The sequence below is a fragment of the Scomber scombrus genome, chromosome 21 (genome assembly GCF_963691925.1).
Source record: "Scomber scombrus chromosome 21, fScoSco1.1, whole genome shotgun sequence".
NCBI classification, from domain to species: Eukaryota; Metazoa; Chordata; class Actinopteri; order Scombriformes; family Scombridae; genus Scomber; species Scomber scombrus.
Genome location: NC_084990.1, coordinates 10,690,084 through 10,706,418, shown reverse-complemented (window position 1 = coordinate 10,706,418; position 16,335 = coordinate 10,690,084). Strand labels below are relative to the sequence as shown.

The 16,335-nt window shown below is 38.6% G+C and overlaps 3 protein-coding genes across 3 annotated transcripts; 1 reads left to right on the top strand and 2 right to left on the bottom strand.

The window, feature by feature from the left end:
• Window positions 1–3,317: 3,317 nt before the first annotated feature.
• si:dkey-220f10.4 (tubby protein homolog) lies at window positions 3,318–8,042 on the bottom strand. The gene is given in 11 exon segments (XM_062442857.1): window positions 3,318–3,451; window positions 3,556–3,727; window positions 3,827–3,925; window positions 4,014–4,090; window positions 4,093–4,127; window positions 4,873–4,985; window positions 5,143–5,304; window positions 5,844–6,004; window positions 6,790–7,017; window positions 7,112–7,271; window positions 8,001–8,042. Coding segments are annotated over 11 exon segments (1,383 nt in total).
• Window positions 8,043–8,695: 653 nt separating this feature from the next.
• cfap119 (cilia and flagella associated protein 119) lies at window positions 8,696–11,881 on the top strand. Its single transcript, XM_062443198.1, has 8 exons — window positions 8,696–8,746; window positions 9,837–9,871; window positions 9,978–10,043; window positions 10,134–10,297; window positions 10,619–10,689; window positions 10,783–10,899; window positions 11,024–11,093; window positions 11,727–11,881. Exons 1-8 carry the CDS (start codon window positions 8,696–8,698, stop codon window positions 11,879–11,881), a joined length of 729 nt encoding a protein of 242 aa, XP_062299182.1.
• Window positions 11,882–11,945: 64 nt separating this feature from the next.
• On the bottom strand, window positions 11,946–15,830 carry phkg2 (phosphorylase kinase, gamma 2 (testis)). Its single transcript, XM_062442194.1, has 10 exons — window positions 15,639–15,830; window positions 15,234–15,344; window positions 14,967–15,142; window positions 14,809–14,863; window positions 14,622–14,687; window positions 13,843–14,006; window positions 13,659–13,749; window positions 13,404–13,557; window positions 13,110–13,235; window positions 11,946–12,963 (listed from the first exon to the last, which is right to left on the bottom strand). The coding sequence occupies exons 2-10, from the start codon at window positions 15,326–15,328 to the stop codon at window positions 12,718–12,720; spliced, it is 1,173 nt and encodes a 390-aa protein (XP_062298178.1). The 5' UTR covers window positions 15,329–15,344; window positions 15,639–15,830; the 3' UTR covers window positions 11,946–12,717.
• Window positions 15,831–16,335: the final 505 nt, after the last annotated feature.

Sequence of the window (16,335 nt, the reverse complement as noted above, 5' to 3'; positions counted from 1 at the left end):
GCATTTTTAAGCATCTAAATATACTTTTTCACTGCTCTGAAGGAATTTTGGCTGCAAAACATTCATGTCATTACAAGACTGTGGTCAGATTGTGACAGATGTGTTGATAAAACAGATACACACGAAATGGTGAAAGAACCGCTGCACAAAATCCTCTCTCAAGTTCTAAAGACAAAACTGCACAAGAATACACATGTATGTCCTTTATAATCACTAATGAAGTCTGCAGAGTGGGGAGAGAGTCTACCAATGTCTGCTAAACATTATATTCCTTAAATCTCACTGATTTAAAATGTACTCCATCTTCATGAAATCCCTCTTAAAATACCCCTAAACCTAGTCTTTTCTACAGAGCTTGATTATGTACCTGAATGTAATTCAGCACACAGGAATCTTTGATTTGTACATCAGATATCTTTCAAACCTTCAAACCTTTCAAACCGTCTTTCAATGTACATACAGTCGTGTAGTTTGCATATGTGTGCAAGAGGCATTTATTGATTTCAATGACTTCTGCAGCTTTCCTTGGTCAAGTGAGGTCTACAAGGCATGAAAAGTTACTGTGAAAGAAAGAATCGCTACAAGCTTGATTCAAGTTTGCAGCTTATCGCATGGACGAGCAAAACAACCTTGTGGATGAGTGTTTTGGGGTCTGATGAAGCAAGAGTAACTATTTGCTCACAATGACCACATGCATGTTCAGAGGTAGACAGTGAAGCATTCAACCCCAAGAATGAATCTACTGTAAAGCACGTGGACGGCCGTGTCATGCTTTGGGGCCACTGGTTGAACTGGTGAATTGCATAAACTGAATGGCATAATGAGGAAGGAAGATTAGCTCAGAATTTACATGTGGCAGTCCATGCAAGGACACTAATTTGGTTGAACTCTACAAATGTGTCCAAGCAGTGTGAGCAAAATCCAACCAGAGTTCTGACAGAAGCGTGTTCACGGCTAACAAAAATGGCTGATTAAGGTGACATGGCATGCATGGAGGATTCACAGTGAATGTCAGAAAATAAACAGCTGCAGAAATACTTATTTTCCAATCCCAATACTGCAAGTGTGTACCTGTGTCTTACAAGTGTATGCAAACTTTTAACTGCAATTGTACATAAGGAACACTATATATAAGATATATTTTACCTCACTAGCACAGAGGTGTTTATTTAAAATGTGGCACTATTACTGCACTGAACTGACAAAAACACACATGGTGGGTATGCATAAAACAAGTTTTAATGTTTATAAAAAAACGCCTAAAAAAAATTTAATTGAAATACAATAGGACAAAACCTATTGGTGGTTCTAAGTAGCTAACCTGAAATTGGAATATATTCATTATTGTGCAACATACAAGGGTGTTGTGCAATGGGTAGAGCAAGTGACAAGATCAGCTGAATGTTGGTTGTGTGTATTGGTGATTCAGTGAAAGATAAGAGCCGAAAGTGAAGGCTGGGTTCACAGCCTTTGACTAGAGTTTTGTGGATGCATGTCATTTTATTGATTCCAAAGATTGCAAATGTACCATCGTTACCCTCTAGACTGCTTTTCATCAAAATAGGTTGTATAAAGCACGTGAAGTTAATATCATTATCTTGTCAATATCATTATCGGTAAGCTGACACCGCAGTTTTAGCCTACTGATTAAGCTTTGCAAATGTGATTAGGAAAAAACAAACTGTGTTATTATATGCATTTTGCAAGACTGTTCTCTTGTCTTTGGAGGGCCCGAGATGTACGTGTGCATGTGATGAAAATGTGCTGCAAGAACCTACTAGCAAAGGTTAAAAGTTAAAAACACAATACTCACAAGGTAAGTTGTTTAGACTTCAATAGCATTTGAACAGGAAGCAAGTAAACACAGCACGTTACCTAGCAGACAGTCATGTCATGATACAGAGGTTTCAGTTTAATATAGGTTTTTGCTATTAAAAACATGCGCTTGTGATCATCTTACTTTACCACAGAGCATAACAGAGGCCTATTAATATTGGCTGCTTAACCTGAATGACTTTCTGTCCACCCCGTGTGAGGCAGTGAATACGTGTCTGTGTAGTTCTTGTGAGATGGAAATATTTTCGAGTCAATATTGTGCAAGAGCAGTAACACTGATATGACTGACTCTATCTGCAACTTGTCGCAGTTCCTCTGCATCTGATATGCATAGTTTTTTTTTAGTATTTTGATTAAAAAAAATGTTTCCTTCTTTGTGATAAAGACTAAAGATGATAAGGAGGTTACATTTTAAAGTACAGATTACTGGTGAAGATGTATTTGTCTCATTTAAGCAAGTCTGCTAAATGCTTTTAGGGAGAAGAGCAAACTAATCCATATAACAAAATACAATATTATGATAAAGGACATGTTCACAATGTTTCCAAATGAACATCGCAAGATGTTTTGGTTTCTGAAATCATTTTCCTGTTTACACTGGATATTAGTAGATCATCTGCAACAGTTCACAGTTCTTCTGAGCAAAAGTTTTTTCTGAAGATAATATGAGGCTGTAGCTGTCTGACTTTCAAACATAGTCTTTTTATGTACAAAATTCCCTGTTTGTGTCTTAATGGACAGTGTTTTCCTGTTAAGCTGTGGTGGAAGTATAGTAACAAAAAGAGGAAATTTGGCAATAAAAAGACTGAAAGTGAAAGATACCTACTTGACTTGACTAATATGGGTGGCTGAAGCTTCATATTAGCCAGGAGGGTTGTGGATTTTGTCCTTTATCACACACATTGAAAGTGCATTATGAAGGGTTCTTCATTATGAACAGGAGGAATGATTACCACAGGAAACCCTGTTTTAAAGTTCTTTTGGGTACCTGAATGTTGTTTTAGGACAGACTTGAAAAATTGTGAAAGTATCCTTTAAAATCACCAAGCAGACTCTGAAGCACATGCAGAGTTCAAAAGAAATAACAATCCCCAGACCTGCAAACATTGTAGTGTTTTCATTTAATATTTCAGTGGTAGTGTTTATACTGTTGTCTTCAATATTTTAATTGCACGAATCCTTTATTTATCTGGCGAATATAAAAAAGAAAGATAATTAGATTAACTTTTACTCACCTACATTACTTTGCTTCCACTTGAATATAAAAGCAGTGGTAAAATATTACTGAGCCTATAAAACAAGTCTCTACTAAAGTCTGTACAAACATTGTTTCCCCTTATTGAGTATATACAAAGTAATATGATGCACCATTATACAAAACATTCAAAATGTCCCTGTTGAAAATGGGTATAGTAACATGTACATTTTTTAATCTATCTTGATCAGAATCTAGTTAAGCACTTCAGGTACACCAGCATGGGTCACTCACAGGCCAGTTTGCCATCAAAGGAAGACAAAGTGATAGCAAAGGCTTGAAGAGCACACAAGGGGAAACTGTAATCCATGGAGAAGACGTTCTCCGCAACACGTCCAAACTGCATCACTATGTAGTCATCTGGAAAAGAGATCAGCATGAGACGGATAGCGGTGAAGTCATGGACGTACACAAGACAGCCATTTTTCTTGATGAGAGAAGAAGATGAGTCAGTCTTGTCTTACCGTTGTCAGGGTGGATGATCTGGAAGTTTTTGACAGAGGCCTGGGTGACACGCCCATGGAAATTAAGCACATAGGACTGAGTCTGTTCATTCCAGCTCGGGGATTTGTTCATCAGGGTGATCAGTTTGTCAGTGTTGCTGTTGGCATGGCAGACCAGCAGGGTCTCAAGATCCTGGAGTAATATAAACAAAATTCAGATCATCTAAAGTATTTCAAACCTAACTTACATCATCAGAGGTTTTAGAATCTGAATATTAGTTGTCAAACATACATTTTTGGGACGAATGGACACTCTTTCACCGTTTTCCAGCATGCCAGGGATGATCACTGTCATTTTCCTGGGACCTTTAAATCCCAGAACATTTGTCTCCTGGAACATGACAAAAGATGTGATACAGGTTTTATTTGTTGATATGCTGCGTATGTGTGTTGAGTGTATATGGTGAGCTCAGACTCACATAGCAAATGGCTGCCAGCTCTTGCCTTACTGATTCACACTCTTTGACAAAAGGCTTCTTCTCAGGGTTTTCTCCACATCATAAACTGTGAACTTTGTACCCAGGACATTGGACCTGAAATATATAAGTTTCTTTTCATAAATGGTGCAGAGATGACTCAAGTAAAAGATAAAAATGAGAAAAGAACAGCTTTGGGGTGCAAAATGAGTTGCTCTATGTCCTTTAATTGCCAAACAAGTAATTAATGTTAGAAAACATTTGGTTCCAATTTAAGCAAGTGTAGTAAGATCCTCTATTGCCCGCCCCCCCCCCCCCCCCCCCCCCCCCCCCCCCCCCCCACCCCTCTTTTTTTTTTTTTTTGGTGTTCTCCTTATAAAATGATATGTTCCATATGATATGTTCCACTATAACAATCACGAGCCATGGTTAAAACAAAGACATTGCCTCCAAATGTAGTTAGATTGTATGATTTCAATTATGACAACAGCTTCCTTTAATAGATCGTCTCCACAGCAGACACTTTTATAGGAGGAAAAGCAGGTGGAAATAATTACAGTATTGACAGTTCCATTCAATTTTGGCACATTAACAGGAACTGGAACTGGCTCTAGGCCTGAAATCACTCATAATAAACTACGTAGTGCACTATATTTACTATATTATTATATTTGTCGATCATTTTCTTTGAGTGTCCGAATGATTATTCTGGGATTTATGTAACCAATTGTACCCAAAAAGAAATCCAATTCAACAAAAAAATTGTGGCGTAAATTAATCAATGTTATTGGTTACACCTGTGCTTTTCCTACTGTGATGAGTCAAATTACAAATGACTGAGAGTCGCCAAGACAAAACAAACCTTAGTTTTCCTATGTAGCAGGTGGTATCCCTGGACATGTTTGTCAGGTCAGTGGAGATGAGATAGTTTGATGTTTTGCACTTCTTTCTTTTTCTGCCCGCCATTAGAAACACCTTGGTAGTGGCACAAAGGAAAACAAATTGCAGAACAGATCGAAACCACAAAGAGAACTTTGATAGAAACCTGACAGCTCAAGACAACACGTCCACTTAATTAAAGATAAAATGTACATGCAAATTGATTTGTTTCTGGTTTAGACAAAGTACCAACCCTTTTGCCATCCTCCTTCTCCATGTGGAGGTAGTAAGTTGGGTAAATGCCCTTCTCCACGCCGCTCCTGTCCCTGGTGACCCGACACTGGATCGTCATGTTTTTGGGGGCAGGGCGCAACGCAAACTTCTCAAGATCCTCCACTGATATTGGAGATATTGACTGAAATGACAAAGACTATGATTTCACCTCTAATAATTGTACTTACTGAGCTGAAAAAAGGTGCATACTCGCCTCATTTGTTTTGACAATACTCTAGAGGTTTTCAAAGTGAGAGGTGGGCTTCCCTAGGGGGGGGGCTCCAAACAGTTTCAGTGGAGGCTCAGTGAATGGAATGAAAAGATATTACATTAGTTCTCAAAGGATCACGCAGTATAGCCTAAATGTGTGTGGTTTGGTTAGAGATACAGTAGTTTTTTGTGTTTTTTTTTTCAAACTTTCACAGAGTCAAAAACTAAAAATAGTTTTCAAATTCCTTCACACAGATCTTTTTTGGTGTGTTTTATGTGTTATCATGGCACAATTGTTGAGTGTTACTGGGATCAAATAACAATCATGAGCCCATAGGCATCCAGGAACTAAGGAACTAAATGAAAGAGTAGGGGGCGCCTTTTTCCAAGCTTTGTCTGAGGGGAGGCCCACTCTCTCAGACTTTGAGAAACTCCTGCTCTAAATAGGATTTTTTACTTGTGATGCCTCACTCTTTCAATCGAGTCACTGCTTGAGGATGAATTCTCCCTGTAGTTGGAGTTAAGGGAAGCTAGACTTGGCGTAGTTTTCTCTCCTTTGGTTGTCTTTCTTTCTTTTTTCTCCTTCTCCTGGATTTCCTCGTCTCTGTGCTCATCGCTTATTTGGCACCTTGCTGTAGAGATAACACACGTAATATTATTCTCTTTTTTTTAACAGTATCGCGATCACACAGGATCTTGGCATTAACAGTGTCTCACATGTGTCAAGTTGTTTTTTCTTCTTAGTAGATTGAGCAACAGGCCTCTGAGACTCGTCTTCCTCTTCATCGTCACTTTTATCACCTTTATTCTTCTTTGCCGCCTCCCCTGCCGAGTCTACGTCAGGGGTCGAATCCTCCTGTAAGTGCTTCTCTGAGAAAGAAGAGAGACACACAGCAAGCTGTCAAATTCTCGTGTTGTGTATTTATGTGGTTACAAACTCAAACGTGCAGTCCTTTAACTAACAGCCAGATTCATGTGAAAGCTTTCTTGTGAGATATTGTGAGGAAACATGTCTATACATCCTGATATGCAGAGTGCTGATTTGTTAATAATGAATTCACAAACACTGCCGTTACTTTTACGCTCTTGTTTTGTTGTCTTGTTTGTCTTCTGCGTATCTTCAGATTCCTTCGTTTTGTCTTTCTTTCTTGTTTTTTTCTCTTTTTTCTCCTTGTCTTTGTCCTTCTCTTCCTCCTTTTCATCATTCTGCTCCACCTCTGAAAAAAAAGCAGTTGAGTTGCTGATGAATAATTTATTAAATCAAAGTGCCTCCTAATTGTACATATTGTATGCATGAAAACACAGAACATGCACACACACACAAACACTTGAGCAGACTAATTGCTGCTCATGTAGAGTCCCAGACCACCAAGGCCCCAAAATGCGCATGGATGTATTCTGCTTTTCATCTACTTACGTTTGACTTGTTCTTTTTTCTCTTTCTTCTTTGTTTTTTCTCCCTCCACCTGGGCTTCATTCTCCACTTCACATTTCACTTCAGGCTCTTTGTCAATCTCCATGTTCATTGTTTTTGGAATAACAGGCTTCTCTGCAGGCATCTCATCTAACGTAAAGGCTGCTGTCATGTCACATTCACCCAGCGTGATCTCATCCAGCGGGTTATCATGAGCGTATTCAACTTGATCTGCAGGAAACGGAATAAAAACCATTTAATCAAATGTTAGAATTGCACCATAATGTGGGATTTGATCCTGCAATTACTTTAATAGCCTACTTACCACTCAAGGAGGTGTTGCTCAGGGATTGGCAGATCAGAAGAGGCGTCTCATCTGATTTGACAGTTTTATGTTTTCCTTTCTTTTGGCGAGCATCCCGATTGGCTACCACCATTTGAGAATCTGCCCGCTTCTTTTGCTGCTTCTTCATCAACAGGGTTCTCTGTGAGAGGATATTGATGGTTACGTGATAATGTAGCTGGGGCATTTCATTGCTTTTAATTTTTAAATGCCAATGATTAAAAACTGATCTTACCTGACCATAAGGTACATATACGAACATAAGATCATTATTATTATTCTTATTTTCTAAAATTGACCAGACTAGTAGATAATTCATTAAGTTATATTAAGTTATACGTTATATTGTTTGCAGTAATTTATGAAATTCTAAATAGCAACTTCATGAGAAATGCATCATTATTACTGTTTACTACTACTACCACCATTACCATTCATTTAGGATTAATACTATTAGTACTGTTAAGATGCTGCATATTTTTCTGGTATAAGGTGTTAATAAAGTGCTCCACCTGAAGGTTATAGCCCACATAGTGTATATTACCCACTGTAACAAGAGTGTCACCTAAAGTTGAAGTGACTCCAAACAGCAGGTGGCTCTGACACAGGTAGCTATGACCTCATCATGAGACTATAGAGAGCTTTGTTTCTTTACATAGCTCAGCCTCATTTTTAAAATTAAACACAGTGCCTGCTCCACTGTTAGCATGGGACATGATGAGTAAATCCTATTCATCTTTTAAACGATGAAAACATATAGTAAACCTTCACTATATCAGTTCTATTTTTAAAAAGATTACTGTGACTCATTTTAAATGTAGCCTATTATATATGTAAATGACATCAGACAGATATAATTGTAGTTCTTTACCTGATTGTCCAGCTTCTGTTGTCGTATATCGGGGTCCTCCATGCTTTGAGTTAAGAGCAAAGACTCACTGCTAATTACAAAGTAATCTATAAATAATGAAGGATGATTAAAAAAATGACAGATGAAATACAAGGTAAAAGTGTTCAGAGTGAGAAAAGATTCAAGTGTCCGAATAGAAAAGAGCACTTAGAGCAATTAAACATGGAAACGGGTGTTTGATTGTGCCACCCTGCTCCATCTGACAGTCTGTTCACCTGCATGCAGCAGAAGGCAAAGTGGATTAAAAGGGGATAATGTTCTTAAACTGCACTGCACAGCTCAGTCAGTATGGACAAGCAGTCTCGGGGACAAGGCAAGCTTTGCATGGCTGCTTTATGGAGATGTCAGGTCTATACTAATGTTACAGCTGAGAAACTAGAAGGTGATGTCCTGCTCCTGTAGGTCTATTTACTACAAGTCAGTAAGTCTGTATCATTTATAGCCAGGCATAAACAGCCAGACACGGAAGCCGCAGTTATCACCACAAAGTGCCCCAAAAGCTTCCGAGAAAACCGACTCTTACCCAAACTGCATCACTGAACCTCACGGCATTACAACGTATCTCATGAAGAGCTAGTGAAGTCCCTAAAAAAAGCATCCCTGAATCATAAACAAAGACAGACGGCGACACACTCAGTCAGGTTTAACTCGTTGCCATGGATACAGCTGCCAAGCAGCGGCGGCCAAAGAGCCGAGAAATGCACCAGGTCTGCGATTGTTATGGCCAAATGATGAATGTAATAATTGTTCATGTTTTGTATGTTTGTACATCTGTGACATAGAGGTTGTCTTGGTTCACTTTTGAAGCGCTGGCACAAGTTTTCATCCCGATCTAGTGCACAAATGCTGGTTATCAGGACTGATATTCAACATTATTTTCTCACACGATTAATTAACAAGCTCGAAAGATATGTTAGAAACGTTCTGAGCTGCACTTTGATTATTTTATTTTTGCACATACATTTGTTTTTCTATGGGCCCACTGTATATGCATTAGTCAGGCTGCATTGTTAAGTGTAGGCTTTAGACTTTTGTGATGCACTACAAATGATTATATTTACCTTGTCTTCTGTATATGCCTAATAATAAGCCTTCAAAGTATGCCTGTGCGTAGTAGATGATAAAAGCCTAGTTGTTGTTTTAGAGGTAGTGTAATTTAGATCATAGCCTAAAAACAGTGGTCTGGCCATATATGTCAGTGGTTCTTTTTCACTACAAGGGCCACTTAACTGAGACCACATGCCCCATTTGATGATATTTTGTCCCTCATCTGAAAACATTTTTGGTTTTAGATGTTTTGTTCGATGTTTTAAACCGACAATAAACAAAGCTTAAAGTGAAATAAAATGTAAACAAAGTAGGGGTTATTAATAATATCTGGTGTATTATTATTGTTATTAATATTATTGGTAGTAGTAGTAGAAGTATCGTTATTATTAGTATTATTAGTATTATTCTTCACGTGTGGCAGTAAACCGGAAAAAGGAAAAAAATAGAAAAAGGAATGTTGTTGCTAGGATACCACGAGGGAGCCAAACAGGAAGTCGTTTAGGTCACCGTTTCGTTCCGCATCCAAAAACTTCTACTACATAAAAAAAGCCGTTTATGAGTCTCACACCGCTGTCTGTCAAATCAACTGTGCCACCTTCAGTTTGTTCAGTTAATGAAACTACTAGAAATACATTTTTTTAAATGGATGCAAAAATACAGGTATGTACTTCATATATTTTGTGTTTTAACTGTTAATTATTGAACTCTAAGTCAAAATGCATGTAAAGCAAACATTTTATCCTGCAGGTACCACAGGCCTTAAAAGCTAAAGTCATGCTATGGTGAGAACTGCCCACCGTCCACATTATGTTTGTTTCAATTTACCTCTGTGACTTACATAATAGAATGTCCTGTTTAACCCTGAAATCATTCCCCTGGTGTTTTCAGGACAGATGTAAGCTACCATGACATGGAGGAGATTGACAAAAAGCAGTCCATTCCTGATCTGGAGAGGTTGCTGACCTGATTTATGAGCAGAAAAACATCCACACACACACATCACTGACATGCTTTTTCTGAGACATTTCTTCTCTTCTGTGACAGCGCTCTATGCAGTGTTTTCGGAGTTGACCTTCCTGAACCCAGAAGAGGAGTTCTGCTTGAGTTGTATGTCCAGACTGTGCTTTTTTGCAGAGAGTGTAGCTTCAAAAAAGAACAGACCTCTGCTCTCCTGTCCATCATCAAGTCCATTCATGGGACTAACATAGGTGAGTTAAACTTTGTTATCACTGCAGTGAGGTTCGCAGGGTAAGGCGGGAAAAAGGGTTTGGGCATGGATGAAATCAAACAATGGCTACCTCTCCAGTTTACACTTATTTGAAAGCTGGGCATCCTATATTTACATAATCATACAAGTATCTGTGTAGGCCACATTTCAATATTTAACAATAAGACAGAATCCAGTGTATTTGTCTGTAAAGACATTGAACCAACCTCCAGATAAAATCTCAGAATAAGGTTGTTATAGATTATGGATTTAAACACTCTTTAATCTCATGTGGGATGTGTTTGAAACTCCTCTCTTGCAGAAACATCACTCAACAACATAGAACAGTGTTTTGAATACTACAAGGAGCTTCTGCTCTGTCACTCAGTCAGGGTGTGTAACGCAATTAACACCCATATATCTCCATCTCTGTATTTTAAATTTCTGTTTTTCAACCAAATGTTTCCCCGTCTTTCCTCACTACAGCGACCTCCTTTTAGTATCAACCTCTTCAGCTCTGAGGAGGTGAACTGCATCTTTAACTACATCCACAACAGCTACATGAGACACTATAAACTCTACAAATATATTTTCACTCCACAGGTAAGAGTGGGAAATTACAACTATTTGACAGAAAGTTTTTCAAGCAAGTTTTGCCACCGTACATTTTTGTTGTTATACTATTTTTGAGGGAGTATCATCTTTTTTTTGGTCAATTTGATCATAGGTCAAACTTGATCTGTCTTTGTCTTACTGTGGGATTCCAGTTCAGGATATGAAGGATTCTTCTGCTCCAGGTATTAAATAAAGGTTGTTTGAAGATATTTAAGGTAGCGTGGAAAAAGGTTAAGACATTATTTTTTTTCAAGTTAAAAAGAGCATTTAATAATTAAAGAAAGCCGGCAGCCTGTTCCCAACTCAACACAGTGAGTGAAAGCTTTGAAACTGTACAATGGCAGATGAAAAGACAGCACATTAAATGTTAATAGACATTTAACCTTATTTCGTGATGGAAAAAAAATATTTAAAAAAAGACATTTGACATCATTACACTGTAAGCACTTTAAACCCACACATATAAAAATGACTTCCACCTCCTTGCACTTGACATATCAGATCTACTTTGTTTTTATTTACATACACAACAGTATATATATATATATATATATATATATATATATATATATAACCAGATTTATTAATCATTTTAAATATGGTTTTTGCACCAGATGCTAAAGGAAAAGAAGCAGAAGCAGTATCAAAGATAAACAAGTGTACTGAAAAACAGGAAACTTCTATCACAGAGCCGGAGGGAGCCACACACGGTAGGATCATGATTCAGGACTTTGCTGTGCAGAAATAACTGTATATGTCAAATGCAAATATCACAGTGTACAGCACAGTAACTGCTTCATTTTTCTGATTTCCAGGTTCCAAATATGAACTGAAGGCGCTGATTGAACAAGAAGTCAGAGAGCAGATGATGCTTGTGTCTGGACAACTAGATCAGCGAGTGAAAGAAATTGCAGATCAACACAACAGCGCACTACATTCTGTGCAGCCCAACCACAAGGCCAAAAAATAAGGATTTTTCATTCAGACAGACACACTTATTTCCAAAAAAAAACCACTCAAACTAAATAAGATGATTCAAACTTAAATATTTGTTTTATTGTCAATAGACTTTTTGTTAATGTACAATATATATCTGCATCTATATTGTACATTTCTCAGAAAGGAAATGGTCCACTTATGAAACAGGAGAATGAGCTGAGTAGGGAATGCTGTTGGTTAGTTTGAACAGGAAAATAAAGTCACAGTTAGTGTAAGTTGGTTTTCATGTAAAGAATGTCTACATGCATGACAGCTACGAGACTTTTCTACTAAAAACACTCCAAATAACATACTTGAATGTCTTGCGCATCTACTCAAATACTGAATTGTAACAATGGAATATTTATAATCTGAGCTTTAATACAGTACAATAAGTATTAGTATAATTATCTATTAAATAACCAATCACAGTGCTTTTATGTGCACATCGGCCACACAGTGCTTATAGAAGCGTCCTCTGCTCAGGATCTTAATGATGATCAACAGTTAATACATATAAATGTGCGTATAGTTGATGTGTTTTATCAAATAATTGTGCAATGTTCCCTCTACTGCAAACATGATGACCTGACATGAGGACTTTAAAACAGCCACAAACTTGATTTAAAAGACAGACAAGGAATATGAAGTTGTGCATGCTTTTGTTGGAATTTCAGAGCCACAGTACGCATTAAGGCAAACAAATGTCCCAGTCCCTGAATTTCTCAGCTTGGAGATTAAACACAGTAACTTGACAAGACAAACACTGACACGACAGCACATGCAAATGAATAAAAACCGATGTGGTTAAGAATGAGGTCGACCTTTTTATGTTTCAAAGTCCTCCAGGTCCAGCAGCATGATCTTAGCCGTGTTCTGGAAGAGCGCGGCTCGGTTCTGCTGCTCCCCTTTTTTCACCCAGTGGCCGTAGATACGGAAGGCGCAGCCGTCGATGAGCTTGCGGACGCCACGGAGCGAGTAAGGATCTCTGGCCAGCACCTCCCGAGTCAGCGGACGAACCCTGCGGTAACGGCTGTATATCCTGATGCACGCCAACACAGTAACTATCAACACCTGAGGAGGCAAAACAGGAAATCAAATCAGACTGTAGGGGATATTTGCATCCATACATTCTGTAGAACAGCTGGTCTGTTTTGTAATTGAAAAATTCTAAAATCAGCTGTACTAAAAAAAAAAAAGCAGCCAACATGGAGACTCACCCTGAATGTTTTTCTGGGGCTGAAGAGCCGCACATCTTCCTTCTGGTACTGTCTGAAGAAAGAATGTGCCAAGGCTTGCTCAGCAGTGAGACGGGCAGCTGGATCCACCACCAGGAGCCTGGATATCTGAGCATTACAAGCATTTGAAGATTAGGTAAAATAGCAGTGCATGATTTTGTCTAAAAATGGCACACTATGTTTCAACTGAAGTCATTGTTTATCCCACTTTAAAGCTCACTAAAGTTAAGTAAACTCTAAGGTTGATCCGGAATCAGTCGACAGATATCAGCTCACCAGATCTTTCACCGTGTCAGATCTGTCGTCCCACTCTGGGGAGCTGAACTGATAGCGGCCCTCCATGATCATCCTCAGCATCAACATTTGCTTGCGATGCCAGAACGGCGGTGAGCCAGCCAGCAAGGTGAACAGGATCACGCCACATGCCCAGCTGTCCAACACATACATCAGAGCAAGAATCAGAAAAGCAGTTTTAAACAGTGACATACACGTTGCTTCAGATTAATGTCGCTGACAAAAGCAATGACTTACAGATCGACCTCTCTGCCGTAGCCTGGGTGCGTTTCATCCATCGAGCATTTCAGTATTTCAGGGGCCAAATAACCCGGGGTCCCACATAGCTCTAATTATAACAGCAGACAAAACAGATCATTATAACGACTATATGATTCAACATAAATAAACTAACTGGTAACACTAATCTCCAGTTGAGTACCCCGAAGCTTCTCCCCAGGCTGTAGCTGCACTGAGAAACCGAAGTCCGACAGCTTGATGTGTCCCTGATCATCCAGGAGAATGTTCTCCGGTTTCAGATCCCGATGGACGATGTTGAAAGAGTGGAGGTACTGCACCGCCTCCAGCAGGGCTCGCATCATGCTCCTGTTGTGCAAAACACATGTATTTTAAATTATGACTGACCACTTTTTAATTGTGTTCTTACTTATTGGTAGCTATTTTCAGTTGCAGTGTCTTTGTGTAGTCGATCACAGCAAGCAGCGGGGTGAATTCAGTTTTTTTTATAATTTAAGTTAAATTTATGTACTGCAATACACATCAAAGTGGACTGATTTGACAAAATGTGTGTGTTCACATGCTTGTTGTCACCTTTGATGTGAGACTCAAGTGCATGCTGCATGCTGCAACTGCAAGCAGCTGGATTAACAAGGTTTGCTCACTGTTAATCTTATGCATTTGATCTTTGACAACACCACTTAGCTCATGAATGCAGAGCTTTAAGTCTTTATTATCATGTTCGTACCATGTTTAAAGACTCTACAAGTTGATTTTACTGCACCAAAGTACGATCAGCTTGGAAGAAATGGAAAAACATATCCATCAAACTATAAAATGAATGTTTGTTTAGGAAAATCTACACAGCATCATTTGGTGTACAACTGACTGAAATATACAAAAACACCATAAATAAATGTCTTAAAATGAGTTAAAATGAAGCCAAATTAAATGCTTATAGAGTGTGTTGATGTTGGAGCTCACCTGGTTTCCTTCTCACTCAGAGTAACTTTTTCTGTGAGGTAGTCAAACAGCTCGCCTCGCCTCATGCTGAAAAGGAAAACGAGAGTCATACCATCTGGCAATGCATGGAAGTACAGTATATTATTATTCATATATTTGGGCAGAAATGAGACAGACCATTGCACATCTCATTTGTTTTAATACTCACAGGTCAAACACCAAAAATATGAAGGTTGTAGACTCATAGGAATCAATGAGAGTAACTAAAAGGGAATGGAAGACATAACATGGTTTTGTCACTTTGAGCCTTTTGCAACAGACAATTAAAAAATCATGGTGACCTAAAATAGCTGAATAGCGACGTACTGATGGAGGAATGTCCCTTCACCATGTTGAGGACTTGGATCTCCTTCAGCGTGGAGGTTTTCACCTCCTCCAGCTGCTGGGCTGTCATCTTTTCTGCTGTGATCTCGATTATCTTCACTGCCAGCTCCTGGGCCATGTGTCTGTGCACACACCTGCGTACCACACTGCTCACACCCCTGAAACACCAGAGACACACCATACAGCATGGCTCCATCACATATATTATGCCACATGATTATATGAGCAAGGCTATTTCAATGGACTCACCTTCCTATCACCTCTTTGGGGTCATATTTCTGGTAAAACTCCTTGGCCCCCACCCAGTCTGGTAATTCATCTCCAACAACAATGTCTTTGGTCATGGTCACAGCATATAATCTATAAAGACAAGAAGCTGTGAGTCACATTTCTCACTTTGTGCCAATCATGCATGGTTTGGTTAATAAGAGGAACTGCTGAGCTAACTCCTAACAAGGAAGTATATTGTTTTGGATTAGTTTAATTCTGGCTAGCAGCGCATTGTTAAGATTTGCTTCATATTCATCTTTCCTGTCTACTGTCATTTAGAAATAATGCCCCTTGATCCATCATGAGAGAAGCTAGCTAGCTATGTATTTGCTTTGGCCTTGCTGCAGCGACAGGTTCACTGACCGTACAGGAAGTTTTACTCACCGTGTGTGGACTCAAACGACAAAAGACGGTCGAAAATGGATCAATATAAAAACGCCATGTCAGTACTCAGGAAGCTAATGCAAAGCCATAACTGTGCGTTTTACAGCAGCGAAATACAAGTCAGCAAGCCAGCATCTAAACAGTGTTTACATTCCTGGAAACAAAGTCTGTAAACTGTCACTGCAGAGTGCGTCGGTGCTGCCACCAAGAGGCCGGAGGGAGTACTGCAGCATTTACTCCAGGATTTATTATTTTTATTTATACATTTTATTTATTTATTTTATTCTATTTTTTTAAAAATCCAAATTTACAGAGTATTATGACTACACTGGGATTTTTTAGTCTTAATTCTTTCTCTCTTTTTTCATTATTGATGTTGTTGATGTATTTTTAAAAAAAAATCATCATTCTGATTTCTTTTTTATTGTGCTTTTGTTTTTTTTTTATTTTTGTGTGTTCTTCGTCTGTGTGAGGCACTCTGATCAACTATGTTGTGTTTAAAGTGCTATATAAATAAAGTTGAAGTTGATGCTAGCTCAGTCCTAATATCAGATTTAACCACTGATTGCAGTGCAGTCCATCATTTCCAGGTTTTTCCTCTTCAACAAATAGAAAGAATATCTTCCACTTGTCCTGATACTCACAATAGTGTGGTGCTGATATGCCAAAAGATTACCTATTTCGTTATTTGTGAAAC

Coding starts and splice junctions, on each gene's coding strand:
- cfap119 (XM_062443198.1), top strand. CDS start 8,696: ATGGATACAGCTGCCAAGCAGCGGCGGCCAAAGAGCCGAGAAATGCAC. Junction 10,690..10,782: donor TGCTCTGTCACTCAGTCAGG/GTGTGTAACGCA, acceptor TCCTCACTACAG/CGACCTCCTTTTAGTATCAA. Junction 11,094..11,726: donor GAAGGATTCTTCTGCTCCAG/GTATTAAATAAA, acceptor TCTGATTTCCAG/GTTCCAAATATGAACTGAAG.
- phkg2 (XM_062442194.1), bottom strand. CDS start 15,328: ATGACCAAAGACATTGTTGTTGGAGATGAATTACCAGACTGGGTGGGG. Junction 14,688..14,808: donor ATATTTTTGGTGTTTGACCT/GTGAGTATTAAA, acceptor TTTCCTTTTCAG/CATGAGGCGAGGCGAGCTGT. Junction 13,236..13,403: donor CTGACACGGTGAAAGATCTG/GTGAGCTGATAT, acceptor TGTAATGCTCAG/ATATCCAGGCTCCTGGTGGT.